The 17,252-nt window shown below is 33.6% G+C and overlaps 1 protein-coding gene across 1 annotated transcript in view; it reads right to left on the reverse strand.

Moving 5' to 3' along the window:
• The window catches only part of ADAMTS6 (ADAM metallopeptidase with thrombospondin type 1 motif 6), a 273,067-nt gene that overhangs the window by 103,526 nt on the left and 152,289 nt on the right, over window positions 1-17,252 (reverse strand). Inside the window, exon 11 of the mRNA XM_022596555.3 lies at window positions 10,105-10,246. Coding sequence (XP_022452263.1) covers window positions 10,105-10,246 — 142 coding nt within the window. The remainder of the gene's footprint in view (window positions 1-10,104; window positions 10,247-17,252) is intronic.

Raw genomic sequence — 17,252 nt, forward strand, 5'->3', positions numbered from 1 at the left:
TGACCATTTGGCAATATATACAAATATTGAATCATTATGTTGTACAACTGAAACTAACATTATGTTATTTGTCAATTATATCTTAATTAAAAAATTTTAAAAAGAATTTATGTCACATAAACACAATTCAGAAATACAGCGGTAACACTGAATTCACTGGTTAACCATTACTACAAATGGAGATGCCTCACAGAGTATAGCAAAAAGAAAGAATCTATTTGGGTCCCTCTTTAGGGTGCTCCACTCCACCAGGCAGAGAAAGAGACATAAAATTTATATTAGACTTTTAAAATACTTTTCAAAATTTATATATCATATCTAATTTATTCATCTACTTTAAATTCCATGTGGAGAACTACTGAGCTAGAATAAAGTTAAAACATCAGAAAAGAAAAACATGTGCTGTGGATCATAATATAAAGATAAAACTTTCCTGTTCTTACAATCCAAGGTATTACAAATTCTTTCTTTCAAAGCTTCAGTTTCTGTTTAAAGAGAATATTATTTATACTACTTTATTCTTCCTTTTCTATAGGAGATGGTTTCTTACTATATGTTCCTAAATATATTCTCTTAGTTTATTTTAAAAGCAGTAGGATTACCATTTTAAGCTCTTAAAATATTATCCCATGTATCAAAAATATTCATATTCAAAGAGAAATATGTTCACAAAAACAGAGACGCATTGTTAGGACAATGTATTAGGAAATTGCTAACAAAATTATCCATAATCCTGGACCATCCTCTTGATATTTTATGATTACTTTAGACAGAAGTAAAAGAAGCCTAAAGTTTCTTTAGACAGAACTATGCAATGAAAATTCTATCATTGAAAAGGACAGTATTCATAGAACCTATTAGGAAAACACACTATTTAGTCAAGTTACAGAAACTCTATTTTCCAAAAATGCCTTGAAAATCTCTACCCAAAATGGCAAGTGCTCAAGATACTCTTTCCAAAACTTTAATCTCAAGATTCACAATACAGTCCTCTGATAAAGCCCTCTTATCCTTTAGGGAATGACACATTTTGAAAGTTTGATTCTTGCTTTTAAAAGATTTTATTATGTTAGTGGGCTCTCGGGGATTTGAATTCTGCTAGGGCATTAAGTTCTCTCAGATTGTTGTTTAAAGTATGGGACTAGAAATCTAAGGATGGGAAACACTCTCAAGATGTTAAGCTAGTCTTGGAGAAGACTCTGAAGAGTTTTCAAATAGATCTCTTATCTAGAATTTTAACTTGGTTAAGAAAGATTTTGAGGGGCTTCCCTGGTGGTGCAGTAGTTGAGAGTCTGCCTGCCGATGCAGGGGACATGGGTTCGTGCCCCGGTCCGGGAAGATCCCACATGACACGAAGTGGCTAGGCCCGTGAGTTATGGCCGCTGAGCCTGCGCGTCCCGAGCCTGTGCTCCGCAATGGGAGAGGCCACAACAGTGAGAGGCCCGCGTACCGCAGAAAGATTTTGATACCCCAATTAAGAATCCCAAGATAAAAAATATTCTCTTGGAAGACAAAAAACAAGAAAATTTTATTTCTTACCGAGAAAGAGGTACACTTCCTGAAAGAATCTGAGAACAATTTCATACTTTCAGAAATACCCTTCTTTCTCTAAACTGCTAGATCCTAGACCATGGTTGGTCAAACCATCATGCTGTACACCATAAACTTATACAGTGATCTATGTCAATTATTTCTCAATAAAACTGGGGAAAAAAGGTTTAAAAAAGCTGGGGGCTATGCAGATTTCAGTTCAATGTACAGAAAATCTTCCAAAAGTCAGACCTGAACAATCATAAAATAAAACTGAAATTTCCCATCACTGGAGATACTCCAGCATACACTAAATAACCTCTTAGCAGCAATGTTGTAGGCAGGAAAAAAAAGAAAGAAACTCACATTTTTTCAGGGTATACTGTTAATTACTGTGCTAGGCATCTTTGTATCTCATTTAATCATCATGACAATCTTCTTATCTTAGAAATCATGAGAAACTTAGGTTCAGAAAGACTTAGCAATTTGCTTCAATCCTAACTAAATCTGGATTTGAATCAGCTGTCTGATATCAATGCCCAAAATATCTCCACACAATTAAGCTACTTTTCAGTTTCTTTTAAATGTATCAAAATTGAATAAAGTCATTGGCCAATTAAGGCTGATTAGTAAAGGTTTACTTGTATTTTAACATAATACAAAAACTCACTAAATGTTCGTAATATCCTCCTACCCTTTACCCGTATTTTAAAGGACGATATCTCAAATTAAGACTATTATGTACTAATTCATAATATATCCATTCAATATATGAGCTTAGGCACCAACTTATACATTATTATTATTGGAACTTCTAAATGTAACATCACCATTTAAGGATACTGTTAACATACTCCTCAAAAGTGTTCCATGGTCTTCAAAAGACAAGACATTTAAAACATTCCTACTTATTTAAAATTTTAATATCAACTCCCAGATTTCTATTCTATTTGATTTTTCAAATGAATGACACGGTTTGCAAACATTAATAACAATGAAAATATTAGCAAGTATAAATCATAATTAAAAATATATAGAGAGGGTTTTAAAGTAATTACCTAATGAAGAATAATTTACCTGATATTCAGAAAATAACTTTGTAAAGAACTGAACTCAGGCTCCTTTGATCAGACTAGAATAGTTGATTATTTTACAGTCAAAGACCCTTTCAGTACAATAAAAGAAATTAGGATTATCTTTTCTAATGTTTCCATTCTTTTCAAGTAACTATAGCTATTAAATGATGCTAAAAAATGGGAAGAAAAGCCCTTTGATTTACCTGGGAAAATTAAAATTTGCAGTTTACATAAGGGGGCAAGGGATATCATAAAAGCGCAAAACCATTTCACAACTATTGTATCATTAAGAAAGTAAAACAGTATATGAAGAGAAAATGGCATTTTTATTGCTAGATGGTTTTTGTTTTTTAATTTTTTAAACAACTGTAAAGATCAATAAAGATATACACACAAATGTTCTGCCCTTGGGAAACCCTAAAGCCTAGGCGATCTTGGGTCCTTGCTTCTGGATATGAAATATTCTCTTTGTCCTCATTATCCTATAGGTAATATCTCTCCACAGCTGTTTGGAATAAAGGATCATGATGGCCCAGGGGGAGAGCAGAGCACTGAAGAAGTCAAGAAGGAGCATCAGTGATTAGAAAGGTTACTTAGCATTGTATCACACAAAGGAAAATTGAAAACCAACATATGGTGACCCTGTGGCCTGACTCCAGGTATTTAGTAGTCATTTGAAGAAAGAGAATAATGCACCCTTATTTCAGCTTTAAATAGGTTAATCCTGTTACGTGGGTAATTTAAGTGCAAGAGATCCTAAAAAAGGCAAAAAAAAAAAAAAAAAAAGATTATATCTATCTATATTTTTTGTTATATATGGATTTTATATATACATTAAATACACACACATATATACATATATAAACAAAAAACTAATCTAGAAATGCAGATTAAAAAATTAATTATCAATTTGAAAGGGTTAAAAATTATTAACTTGTTTTAAAAAAATACTTCTAAGAAGCAAACCCAGAGTAAAAACTACTGATCTCTAAGAACACAAATGATTATGAACCTATGATTTTGGCTTGAAATTCAAGGAAAAATAAAAATTACGTCAACTTCTTGTCAAGTATATGCCTGATATATATGTTTGGACTCCAAAAGAATATTGAGGTGTTAAAACAATTCCATACCTTTTATTCCCTAAGCCCATATCAAACCATATTGTAGAATATTTATGCTACCTTAAAATCCTCAAGAAAAGTGATTCTACAATCTCCCTCAGTACAAAATTTCAATATTTAATAACTTGAAATTCTTCCTACCACCTAATCTACAACCTTCCAGCTGTAAAAATTAAGGCAACTGTGTTTTTTTATGCTCTTGGTGGGGAAGGAGAACAATTTGTTACCAGGAATCAAACTACAATAAATGTTCCAAAGCCTGAAAGTGACTCTGAAGCCAACATTTAGCTTTCTTTTTCACAGGCTATTCAAACTCAATTTCTTTAAACTTCCCTTATATGTACTTCTAAGTATTTCACTATTATCCTCTCCCAAGTTATCTGCATCTCTTAAAAATAAAATTCGGGGGCTTCCCTGGTGGCGCAGTGGTTGAGAGTCTGCCTGCCGATGCAGGGGACACGGATTCGTGCCCCAGTCCAGGAAGATCCCACATGCCGTGGAGCGGCTGGGCCCGTGAGCCATGGCCGCTGAGCCTGCACGTCCGGAGCCTGTGCTCCGCAGCGGGAGAGGCCACAACAGTGAGAGGCCCTAGTACCGCAAAAAATAAAATAAAATTCGGTAGGTAGCCAACAGTACCCTAAAAAGACTAATAAAGTATTTGTATTGGAATGATTCTCAATCAGAAAGCAAAAATTACTTGAATCTTAGCTAACTGATAGTGATACAATAATAAACAAAAGGGAGTAACCATGAAAACATTAAAAACTGAGTCTAAGAGACAAAAGAGGTCTGTCTTAAGTATACTCCACAGGGATAATACCCTGATTAGAGAACTCAAATATCTTATCTTTAGCAGGTTACCCTTACTCCAAAGAGCTATACTTCAGGCAGACACAGCTTGATGGCATGCTTATTAAAGATATTAATTAACATGTTAAATAAAAATAATTTATACTATCCTGTATTTTAATTCTATGCTTACCAAAAAACTTTTGATAATAAATTTGTCTACCGGGTAGACTTCCTTAGGTAATAAAATGTTCAGATTTCAGTACAGTTGACTGAATATAAACAGAGAGGCTACATTTCTTACTATAAATTAATAAATCCAATTTTATATATAAACATATATATTCCCTTGATCTTTCATGTCTAATATTAGATACTAAAAATCTCTCATAACTTAAAGTATGGAACAAATGTAGTACACTTAGCCATTTACAGATTATTCTATCATTAATCACTTAATTGAGGTATGTAGAAGAGAAACATTAAAAAGTTTAATGATCTGTAAGTAAAATAGAGCACTTGCCACAAACATATTTCCCCTGGAAAGATTCAAAATGAATGAGAAGTCTTAAAGTTTCCAAAGTAATGTCATATTTTCTTTTTGTATGTTCTGTTTCCACCACAATACACTGGGATTCTGCAATATTAAAGTCAAAATTATGAAGCCCACATACTTCTGTACATAGACACCTCCATTCATTTCATAAAATTATGGAGCAGCACCCTTCCATAAAATAAGAGTAAATCTGCAATTCCCTAGAAAAACAAGGGCATTGCTATAAGGGAGTATTATCGGTGGCAGAGTTGCTTTAGTACTCTGTGTAGGGTGTTTTTGGAGGGGAAGAGAAAAGGGAAGGGAAGAGGACATAGATCACTTTACCAAAGTCATCAATTTTCCAATATGGTTTTCCCAGATTACAAAATCATATTTGTTTCCTAAGATAATGTGTCTTTGAAATTCCGTGATTCTCTGCACATCAATAAGTTATCTTGGTTTCATTCATTAAAAATCTTTCAGTAGTTTTCCATTGCTCTTAAAAACCTAGAATTCTTAACATGGCCTATAATTTGGATCCTACTCTTTTCTTGCCTCATGTATATGATGCTTGCTTTGAGAGCTTCGGCCTCACTGGCCTTCTCTCAGCTCTTCAAATACACAGCCTCATGGTCTTCACAAAGGTCCTCTCTCCTCTCTCTCTCTCTCTTTTTTTTAACACCTTTATTGGAGTATAATTGCTTTACAATGTTGTGTTAGTTTCTGCTGTATAACAAAGTGAATCAGCTATATATATACATATATCCCCATATCCCCTCCCTCTTGTGTCTCCCTCCCCACCCTCCCTATCCCACCCCACTAGGTGGTCACAGAGCTGATCTCCCTGTGCTATGCCGCTGCTTCCCACTAGCTGTCTATTTTACGTTTGGTAGTGTATATATGTCCATGCCTCTCTCTCACTTTGTCACAGCTTACCCTTCCCCCTCCCCACATCCTCAAGCCCATTCTCTAGTAGGACTGTGTCTTTATTCCTGTCTTGCCCCTAGGTTCTTCATGACCATTTTTTTTTTCTTAGATTCCATATATATGTGTTAGCATACAGTATTTGTTTTTCTCTTTCTGACTTACTTCACTCTGTATGACAGACTCTAGGTCCATCCACCTCACTACAAATAACTCAATTTCATTTCTTTTCACAGCTGAGGAATATTCCATTGTATATATATGTGCCACATCTTCTTTATCCATTCATCTGTCAATGGACACTTAGGTTGCTTCCATGTCCTGGCTATTGTAAATAGAGTTGCAATGAACATTGTGGTACATGCCTCTTTTTGAATTATGGTTTTCTCAGAGTATATGCCCAGTAGTGGGATTGCTGGGTCATATGGTAGTTCTATTTTTAGTTTTTTGAGGAAGCTCCATATTGTTCTCCATAGTGGCTGTATCAATTTACTCCTCTCTCTCTTTGCCAGATAATTCTTCTCACTCATTTATTCACCAAATATTTTATGAGCTCCTATTATGAGGCAGGCATTGTGCTACTCACTTTATAAATAGCCATGAATAAATAGGCAGGCAGTAAGCAAGATGAACAAGTAAAATACATAGTATGTTAGAAAGTAACAAATGGTAAGGATTAAAATAAAGCAAGGAAAAATGAGAAGAAATGAGTGTGTTTGTGTATATGTGTGCATGCATGCATGCGCAATTTTAGATAAGGTTGTTAGGAAAGGCCTTACCTAGAAGATCACATTTAACTATTAACAAGCAATCAAATAAGCAAAATGATTATGGATTGTAATAAGTGCTATGAAGGAAATGAAAAGCATAATTTCCTTTATGCTTTAACTGGGAGCATAAATGTAAGTAAATAGGAGAAGCCTTTGCATATAGATGGATCAGAGAGAAACTCTCTCTGAAGAGAAACTGCATGTGAGCTGAGATTGAAGGATGAGAACGAGTCAAAATGTGACCCTTAACATGGTCTTAACATGGTCCCCAAAGTACAGATGGCTCAGATTCTCCTAAAGCACTATTAGCATATCAGCTATATAGGATGGTATCATGGATGACATAGATATTCACAGAGGAAAGGGAAACATGTATAGAATATCTGCCATGTGCCAGGTAAATGAAAAGCATTTTGCATGCTTGTCATACTCTTTAACTTTCTAAAGGTTTCAAGAACAAGTTAGCTGCTGTTTGCTGTAAAAAGTTGTTGCTGAGTAAAATCTGCTGGTGGTCAGTGAACATTTAGGTTGCTTCCATGTCTTAGCTATTGTGAATAATGTTGCAATAAATATGAGAACACACACTCAAAGATCCTGACTTCAATTCCTCTGTATACACACCCAGGAGTAGGAATCCTAGATAATATGGCAGTTCTAATTTTAATTTTTTGAGAAAGCTCCATATTGTTTTCCACAGTGGCTGCACAAATTTACATTCCCACTAACAGTGTATAAGAATTCTCTTTCCTCCACATTCTTGTGAACACTAGCTATCTTTTTTCTTTTTATAATAACCATCCTAACAGGTGTAAGGTGATATCTCATTGCAGTTTTGATTTGCATTTTCCTGATGATTAGTGATGTTTAGCAACTTTTCATATACCTGTTCGTCATTTGTATATCTTTTTTTGAGAAATGTCTATTCAGTTCCTTTGCCCATTTTTAAATTGAATTACTTGCTTTTTTGCTAAAACTGTAGGAGTTCCTTAAACATTTTGGACATTAACCTGTTAGCAGGTATATGGTTTGCAAATAATTTCTCCAAATTCCATAAACTGCTTCTTCGTTTTGTTGACTGCCTTTGCTGTGCAGAGCGTTTTATTTTGATGTAGTACCATTTGTCTATATCTACTTTTGTTGCCTGTGCTTTTCATATCAAGAAATCACTGCCAAGACCAAAATCAGGAAGATTTTCCCCTATATTTTCTTCTAGTAGTTTTATAGTTTCGGGTCTTACATTTGTCTTTAATCCACTTTGAGTTAATTTTTGCATCTGTTGTAAGATAAGGGTCCAGTTTTATTCTTCTGAATGTGGCTGTCCAGTTTTTCCAAAGCCATTTATTGAAGTGACTATCCTTTTTCCATTGTGTATTCTTGGCACCCTGATTGAAAATCAGTTGATTGTATATGCATAGGCTCATTTTTGGGTCTCTATTCTGTTCCACTGGTAAATTGCCAAATGTATATTAATGAACCTACTCACAAAGAATTCAGGCAAGATTTTTCATAACTACAGATGTAGTCATTGATAGTCCCCACAATGACCACATGACGGAGATGGAAAGCTGACCACTGCTGCAGCTCTGGGTCATTCTGCAGATCATTGTTTAAAATCTTCCCTGACATCATCATTAGAGACCTGCTAGTTGAAAGAGGGATCATTTCATGATGCTTCAACACCAAAATGTATCTCCTCACTAAAAGGCTACAGTGCTTTTCTAAACCTCCAGTGCTTGTGTTCAGCATTCATCTCAGGATACTACACTCAGATAGCCATCTAAATCAGGGCTGGTTTGTTTTTCCCTCCAGCTTCCATCAGAAGTATAACTTGTTTACCTGTCTGGATTCTCACCTTCAAAGCCACTATTATTTTCTAAAGTAGCATTTAGAATCATTTAAAATCTTAGGGATAATCCAGATAAAACACGTGTGTTTTGGGGGTGTGTGTGTGTGTGCTGTCAATTGTATAAACCCAATTTTTCAGGCACAAGCTTAAGAGATGTAAGTGGTTGTAAAGAATCTGTTACAACCCAAGAAACTCTGTTAGTAATATATAGCACTAAACATAGATTAACATTTTCACTTGCTAACAAAGAAATGAGAGACCATAGATGAGAATAATCTAACAGAAAATCTGTAATCACATTTGATCATGAATTTCAACCTACTAAGCTACAAGTATATACAAAGACTGTGATTAAAGTTTGACTGACTTTTTCTGAGGGAAAAAGCAACCCAAGGGAAAAAAGAAACTAAAACCATACAGAAACAAGAAACAAGTACAGACTCTTCACAGAGAGACAAGAAATGCCAAAGTTTTACTCAAGGCTCTAGATCTTTAGATAGTTGCACACAATCTTTGAATCTAGTGCACAAAATGTGCTGCCAAAGCCTACTAGGAATAATAATATACTTGTCATTCAAGGAATATTTTAAAAAATCACTTTCTTTTGTACTGTACCCAAGAAGAATAATTGGTACAGTACAACGCATATATTGTTTAGTCTTAACTACCTTAAAACTTAATTCTTTTTATTGTTATGATTTTTAAAAAGGGATTTTAAATACACTATTTGCGTAAAAGTTGGAACTAAGCCTTAAACTTGCTTTTTAAATATATTTTCAATTTCTTGACAAACTCTTCATTTAAAAATCCTATTCTTTCACTCAACATGATTTTATTGTGTATCTACTATGAACATCTTCCTATATTAGACACTGAAATCTTTCTCTATGAAACTTAAAAAAGAATTTTTTTTTTTTACATTTTTTGAGATAGACACTGAGACTTTTTAGGCAGACAAGAAGAGTCAATCATTATACCTCCATTTTTTTCCATAGCAATTTTCCTTGTTTCCCTATTTGGGTTAATGTCATCTTGTCCGCACTCAGTTATCGTGTTAGAATGTGGGCAGTGGATAAAGCAACTTGAAATGACTCAATACTAAAAGTATAAGTTAAAATAAAGGCTCCGAGCCAAAGTAAAAATGCCCTTAACCCAATTATTAGAGTACCAGAAAAGGTGGGGAGTCAGGGAGGTTTCAAAATCGTAATATTTCAAAGACAAACAAAAGTTGGTATTGTAAACTCAGAACTTAAATAAGGAATACGTTAGAAAATTTTAAAATTCTGCCCAGAACCCTCACAAGACATTTGAAACTTGTCTAATTAAGGATTACTCAAACATTTAGAAATAGATATTGTACAAATTATATCAGAAAAAGAGCAGTGTTAAAGGCCATATTTGTGTTAATACTGTTACCAGAGGTAAACTACATTCATTAAAATTCCATCTTAACAATTGTGTCATGAAAAACACATATAAATGACTAAACATAAGAATTAAGACTTCTTACCCCATATTTACATTGGCGGGATGTTGCTCCATACTGGAAACGGCATTGTTCATCAGCATCATACACCTGACCTGGGGCCACAGCTGGATAAAGAAAGTCACGCTTGGGAGGCTCATTATCAAGGCAAGTACCACGGCCTGAACTGTTCAACATAAAGGATCAAAGGAAATTAGGTACACTGTGGACTATTTCAATCACAGTTATGAAACCATGTGTTGAGCTCTTTGTTTTAATAATTGATGCATGAAAAACAATATATTCTACAAATAAATAATCATATGGCAAAATAGAATATCTTTACTAAAACTTGAATAAGAGCTCCAATAGTTTTTTTCCAGCACCAAGACACAATATAAGCAACTCACAAAACAATCTAAAAATGTCATGTTGGCCTTTAAACACTGATTTAAACTAATTTCTGAAGGAATCAAAACAATTTCATACTGCTCTAAGCTTCTTGTTTGTTTTCAGTGGAAATATAACCACATCTGGTAGTAGAATCAAAAACATAAAATGTGGAAAAAAAATTGTGGCTGTGATCCTTAAAGACCTAATCTATATACTTCCACCTTGGGCAGAACAAGAGATGCTGTGGTAAGACATGTCCAAAGCTTCTTGAAATATTTCAATAACAAATGGGCTGAATGACAGATGAGGCCAAGATCCAAAGTTGTCCTCTCAAGTATATTAGAAGTGTTTAGTCTCTCAAAAATTTCATATTTCATCTAGGATCATCAGAGTTGGAAAAGAGAATGTTCTCCTCTCTCTATAATTTCTGCTTTTCAAAGTATGCTTGCATTCAAACATAATATTTTAATTCAGTGGAACAAATAACATAAAGATCGCCAAAAGCCAGAGAGAATATCTTAGTTTAAACAGCTTGATACTTTGCTAAATATAATTGTTCATTTTTATTTACTCAGTGTGCATAAAATAGGACAGATGCTTTTTTACTTTCATTTCACATGTGAGTAAGTTAGAATTTTTAAAGAATTCCTATGCCAACATTTAAAAATTTTTTCCAACATTCCTGTCAATTGTGCCAGCACTTGTGTTTTTTTTTCCAAATCTTTTCCATCCACTTTGCCAAAGGAAAATAATTTCACAAGTAGAAGTTCCTCAACTATTATTTAGGACAGTGCAAATTTTCATTTATAGGTAAGTAAGAAAGAACCATGCAAAATAATGTTTCATATTCACTTAAAATTTTATCATATTCTTAAAATGCAAAAGCAAATTTGTTAAATAAAAATGTATATTTGCACAGTAGCAAATAAATACTTTTAAAAAACTGAACCATACTATGCATAAGGTGATAGATTCAAAGACCCAAAGGATAGAAAATTATCTTCTTTATGCCCTTTTTCTTTCATTTATGCCCCTCTTGATTAATTTTTTAAACAATAAAAATATTTAAATGGAATATTAAATGTGGTACTGAATAGATGGATGTTATTATTGGCCATTATAATCATTTCATTTGTCACTGCTCTAGGTGTCTAACTAATAGAGAACAATTTTTTTCTTTTTTTTTTGAGAACAATTTTTTTTCACCCAACTATCCAGATTTCATGACAGACTGCTTTTTATTTTCTGTTTTTTGTACTTTTAGAAATTGTCATGTACCTCACCTCAGCAAGAAAAACTATTTCTAAGTGAATTTTAAAAATAGTAAGTTCTGGGCTTCCTTGGTGGCACAGTGGTTGAGAATCCGCCTGCCGATGCAGGGGACACGGGTTCATGCCCTGGTCCGGGAGGATCCCACATGCCCGGAGTGCCTGGGCCCGTGAGCCAGGGTCTCTGAGCCTACGCGTCCGGAGCCTGTGCTCCGCAACGGGAGAGGCCACAACAGTGAGAGGCCCGTGTACCGCAAAAAATAAATAACTAAATAAAAAATAGTAAGTTCTTTTTATTTCATTATGTAAAATATATGGGTATGAAAATTTTAGGCAAATGTAATTCTACTAGTAAATTCAAAATTTTTATTAAGGTTAGTGATAAAGTGGTCAATGTGAAAAAGTATAATGGAAGAAGAATTTATGAGATAATTGTATTAGTAGTTTAATTTCCTAATTTTCCTCCTAAAATATTAGTTTCATGTCTATCTACAACAAAACTATAAAAGTCTATCTGAAAGGAGCTAAATATATAATAAAAATAAAATATCAAGCTAAGTTCTATATAAATCAATGGGAAAATTTTAAGCACTGAAGTACTTAAGTACAGGATCCTACAGATAAAAATTTGCCAATAGCATAACAAAGAAAGTATAAGATATATTCACCTAAGTGGCACCAACTCAAAATCCATTAAAAATTATTGTACATTATTACTTTTATTACTACAGAAAATGAACCTAAAAACTTAGAGGAAGAAGTATGTGGACCCCCCAAAAGAGTTTAAGATTGGGATAACCTGAGGATCCTGAGGAAAAAATAACCTGAGGAAAAAATTCTTTCCTGATAGCAAACTGAGAATTGGCTTAACCCAGGAGGAAGCAAGAATAATTGCTTCATTTAAAGTTCTTGTTCCCAGGTATTAATGGTCTTCAAATCACGGTTCACGTTCTGTAAAAAATACCAAATCAGATGACCACTGCAGGAGCCTCCAGACGACGAAGTAATGGCATGCACTGTGGTCACCTGTGAGAAAATTCTTCTGAGAAAGTCTATCCCAAAAGTGATTTGTGTTTCAATTCTTTGGAAATAACTATTGCTTTGTATTAATGTGGTCTAGTTAAATATCTAGACGTCTCGTTCTCTCTTCCAGTATATTTTTGCAGAAGAACAAAACACCGTATGAAATACAATAAGTGAAAAATTATATAGATCTTTAAATAATGAACATGTATTTAGGAATATGGCATCAACAAAGACCTTTTAAAATGGGTTTGGCTATATTTGTACAAAATATCAATGCTTGCAAGTCAAGCGTCTTACCTACTAGTATTGGCTCCAGGATACCAAGTGTGGGATACGTGCAAGGTTGATTTAAACTGTTTGTACATTTTGGGTAGAAAATGTACTACATATTTTCCTTCTAGTAACCATAAACATTACATACAGTAAAACCTTGATTAAAGTATTTGGGGGGTGAGATAGTTTTCATACTTTAATTGTTAACTGAGGGTTAAGCTACGAAAATATTTTTTTTTGCATAATGTTACTAAAACTTGTCTGCCACTTTCCTGCTACTTTTAAGTAAGTTAAATCTATAGACCACAATTATTAATTAACTCTTAGAAGATAATAATTCTGGATACGTTCATGCCTCTGTACCATCAATTACCATTATGAAATATCACAGATATAGGTATGGAAGGTAGAGGACATGAATCTGAGAGATGTATATATAACCCTAGGAGTGCTTTTGTTTTTTTTCCTTAGAAAATTTCCCAGTTTTCAACCTCAATCATACTCCTCTTTGTTTCCCCAAGAATTAACAAATATTCTGATTTTTAAAATAATAACTTCTTTGGTTTTCTCAGTAATTATTTATCTCCCAATTATTCATCTGCCTGCTCTTGGATTCTATATAAAAGGAGTCATACTGTAGGTTTTCTTTTGTGACTTTATTCTTTTGCTCTGTATTATGAATGTGAGACACATCCATGTTGATGTGTTTAACTGTAAGCTGCTCATTTGTATTGTTCTTTGATATTCCATTTAAGACTATGCCACAGTTATTTATCCATTCTTCTATTAATAAACATTTAAGTTATTTCTAGTTTCTGGAAATTGCAAATTATGCTGATATAAACATTTTCGTATAGTCTTCCGGTACCAATGCTTTTCTTAAAAATATTAGATATGAGTTATTTTCTTATATTTTGTAATTGTCTCCTTTTAACAAAAAGAAGTTCTGAGTAATTTTTATTTAATCTAGGGTTCTAGTTAATCAATATACAATTCTTATGATACTGAGCCTAGGGTTATTTATGCTACTATTTTCAAATTAATAGTGGTAATATTATATATAAATCATCTTGAATTTTCTCATAAAATGCCACTTTTAAGTATAGCTGGTTTGTGCCCTGGTGTCATATGTGAATTTTTTCACTTAGAAAACATAAACCTCACTCATTAATAAATGAAATGAAGAACACTGTAGTTTCCATATATGAGATATTATTACAACTTACTGTTGTTAAGCATAGATATACTTGTCCTGAACAAAACTGTATACATAAAAAGTGGAACTATGATTAATTCCCTAGCAGCATATATTTCACAACTAAAAGCCCAATCCTGATTAATATCTACAGCATTATAGGTAATTATTGAATTAATACACTCTACTTTTGTTTATGCTTCTACAACAAGGCAAAAAAATGTCTATTAGTTTGAGACATACTTTTCCCTTGATTATGAAATTAGTAAATCAAAGTATGTTTACATTTCCAGAATCCTTGCAATATGATAGCAGTCATGTTTTATGTATTCTACTTCTAATTAGAGAAGTCTTATTTACATAGTTCAAAAATTAGCCTTAAAAATAGGTACATGAGCCAGAGTTGAGTCTTCAATGAAAATTCACAGATCCTTATGTAAAATACGGTCTGTTGGCTTTGTTTCCAGAACACATGAAGACATACTCCTAATTGAAATTTTAGATTTATTTTTCACTTAAACAATTATACTATAAAGGACAGACCTTCAGTCTACAACACAGTGGGTCAATTTAAGAAATAAATCTTTCTATATAACCCTGTACATATCTTAACAGTTTCTTAACAACAACAACAAAAAGTTAACAGATAATACCATCTCCTACTTTTTCCCACAAAATTGTGCTAATATACCTAAATTAAGCAAAAATGAATTAGGTTAACTCATCTATGGCAAGTCAAGTGTCTTACCTACTACTACATTCTCATAAACTGCTCTATCAATCTTCACAAAACTAATAATATTATTACCTTCTAAAATGAGTTACTCTAAGTCAGACCTTTCTTTCTTGCCCTCTATATGACTAGGATGCTTGAATACAACTGAACTTGAGGCTTCCAATATACAAACACTATTCTAGTAACGTTTACTAAGTTATGCTCTTTTCCTCCATATGTAGTTATGACTTATCAAAGATATTTATGGGTTAGAGTGAAGTCCCAAAATGTGTCAGATAAATGGAAGGAGAAATCTGTTTTGCTAAGCTGTTTTGGGGTTCCACATAAAAAAGAGGTCCCAACTATAAAATTTTTTTTCTCTCTAATAAATTATTGATAGCGACTTTCAAAGGTAATTGCTATAGAGGAACTGTAAGCACCTTGCTTGTCCTGTTCATCTTATATCACTTCTCTTGCAGCTCTACTTTTCTTCCTAGTTCATCTTCAACCATAATGTTGCTTCTCTTTGTTTTCAGCTTCCATCCTTTCTGTGAAAATGGCTAGTCTGTATTTAATTTGGAACTGTAGGACATTTTGCTATGGATCTCTGACAGTTCAAACAATATAACAGACTTTAATTTAAATAGAGCAAGAGTTGATTCACAGAGGCCCCAGGATTTTTGAAGACTATATGAAATTACTCTGTACTACCACTGAGTGGTGGAAAATGTATGAAAAACTGGCCTAAATTACTTCTGGCTGCCTTCCACTGCCTGGTAAATTAGCACACAGACATCAATGAGTGTGAGCCATAACACCAGGTTCATCTTCTCTAGTTTCTAAATAAATAAGTAAGTAAATAAATAAATAAGTCCCGCAGGCAGATAGGAAGGACACTACCTGCAAAGCCGTCGTCGAAAACATCAGAAGCTGGCATAACACGTCCATTTTAACGGTAATGGGTTCTTTATTATTTAATCAGGACGGCTTCTGGGCGATTCATGAACCACTTATTGAATCACCGAGTTTAAGAAATCTGAAAAAAAATATTGGGAGTTGGTAAACACCATCTCCTGATTGATCAATAGCACCTAGTGTTTCAGAATGACACGAGAGACTTTTTACTCTATTGGCATTTAAAGGCCATGAAACTGTTTTCAGTTGAACATAGTGAATAGTGAATCTCTATAAATCATAGAAAGCTCATTGTTAAAATCCACCATCATCTTTGGCCTATACAGTCACTAAGTAGAGAAAAGTATGCATTCTGTTGGCTGGGCTGCAGTTCCTAAACAATTCATCTTTCAAGATTTCTTTTTCTTGAGAAGAGAAACAAAAATAAAATGTTATGACTCTTTTTGAGCCAACTATAAAACATAAATGTAATCTCAATCCCTGATCAAAATATCACTGTATTTTTTAAAATATCACACATAGCTGTTAAAGCAATTAAGTCCACTGCATTAATAAAGAGGAAAAAAGAAATTCAAGAAAGTTACTATTATGTCTTTGTGCTCCAGTGAACTGACCTTTTTAAAGGGCCTTGTGTTTAAAAAAACTTTATTGCTTGGTCAGATTACAGAGTTGTTCAGTTTACTATTAAAGAGGGAAAAAAAAGCACCAACTTTCCCCAAAATCTCTACCCATTGTCTTTCACATCTATCTTTTACTAATGGCTTTAACTTTGTGAGCATTCCCATGAGGATGCACAACAGAAATATTTTTATAAAATACAGGATAATTAAACCCATGACAACCCTGTCAACACTAATCATGCTTACACACAGAAAATGCAAAGAGGCAATAAGGCTTCCATAATACTTTTTGGATTAATTCTTTCAATTAATTCAATCGAACACTTTATTGCAACTAGTAATAATTTTACATCTCTGACAAAACCAGTGGTGATTTCTTGACTGTATTTTATCAGCAATTTAGGGATTCCCTTTTGGAGTTTAACGGCCTTCATAGAGCTTTAACTAGGCAGGGTCTGGCAAGAAATCAAAACCGGTCCTTGTATTTAGCATACAGAGATTGTCCTAGCAAATGGGCTGTGCAATAGAAACAGGATAGAGGAGAGAGAAATGGTACTTGGGAAAAAAAAAAAAAGCAAGCGGAGGAAAGCCTTCAAAAATCCACAGGAATACTGAGCATGCATACAGTTTGTCTTTCTGGTGGTAGACACTAAGACTCCATTATAAAAACATGAGCCAAGTCAAGGGAGAAATTCCAGACTGGCTTGACTTCTGGGGAGAGTAGATCTTCAACAATGTTTAATATTTAGGTTATATGATCTTGTTAAAAACATCTCAGAAAATGATAT

The sequence above is a fragment of the Delphinapterus leucas genome, chromosome 3, assembly GCF_059928025.1.
Source record: "Delphinapterus leucas isolate spDelLeu-1000000601 "Yukka" chromosome 3, BTC_Dleu_Yukka2, whole genome shotgun sequence".
Classification (NCBI taxonomy): Eukaryota; Metazoa; Chordata; class Mammalia; order Artiodactyla; family Monodontidae; genus Delphinapterus; species Delphinapterus leucas.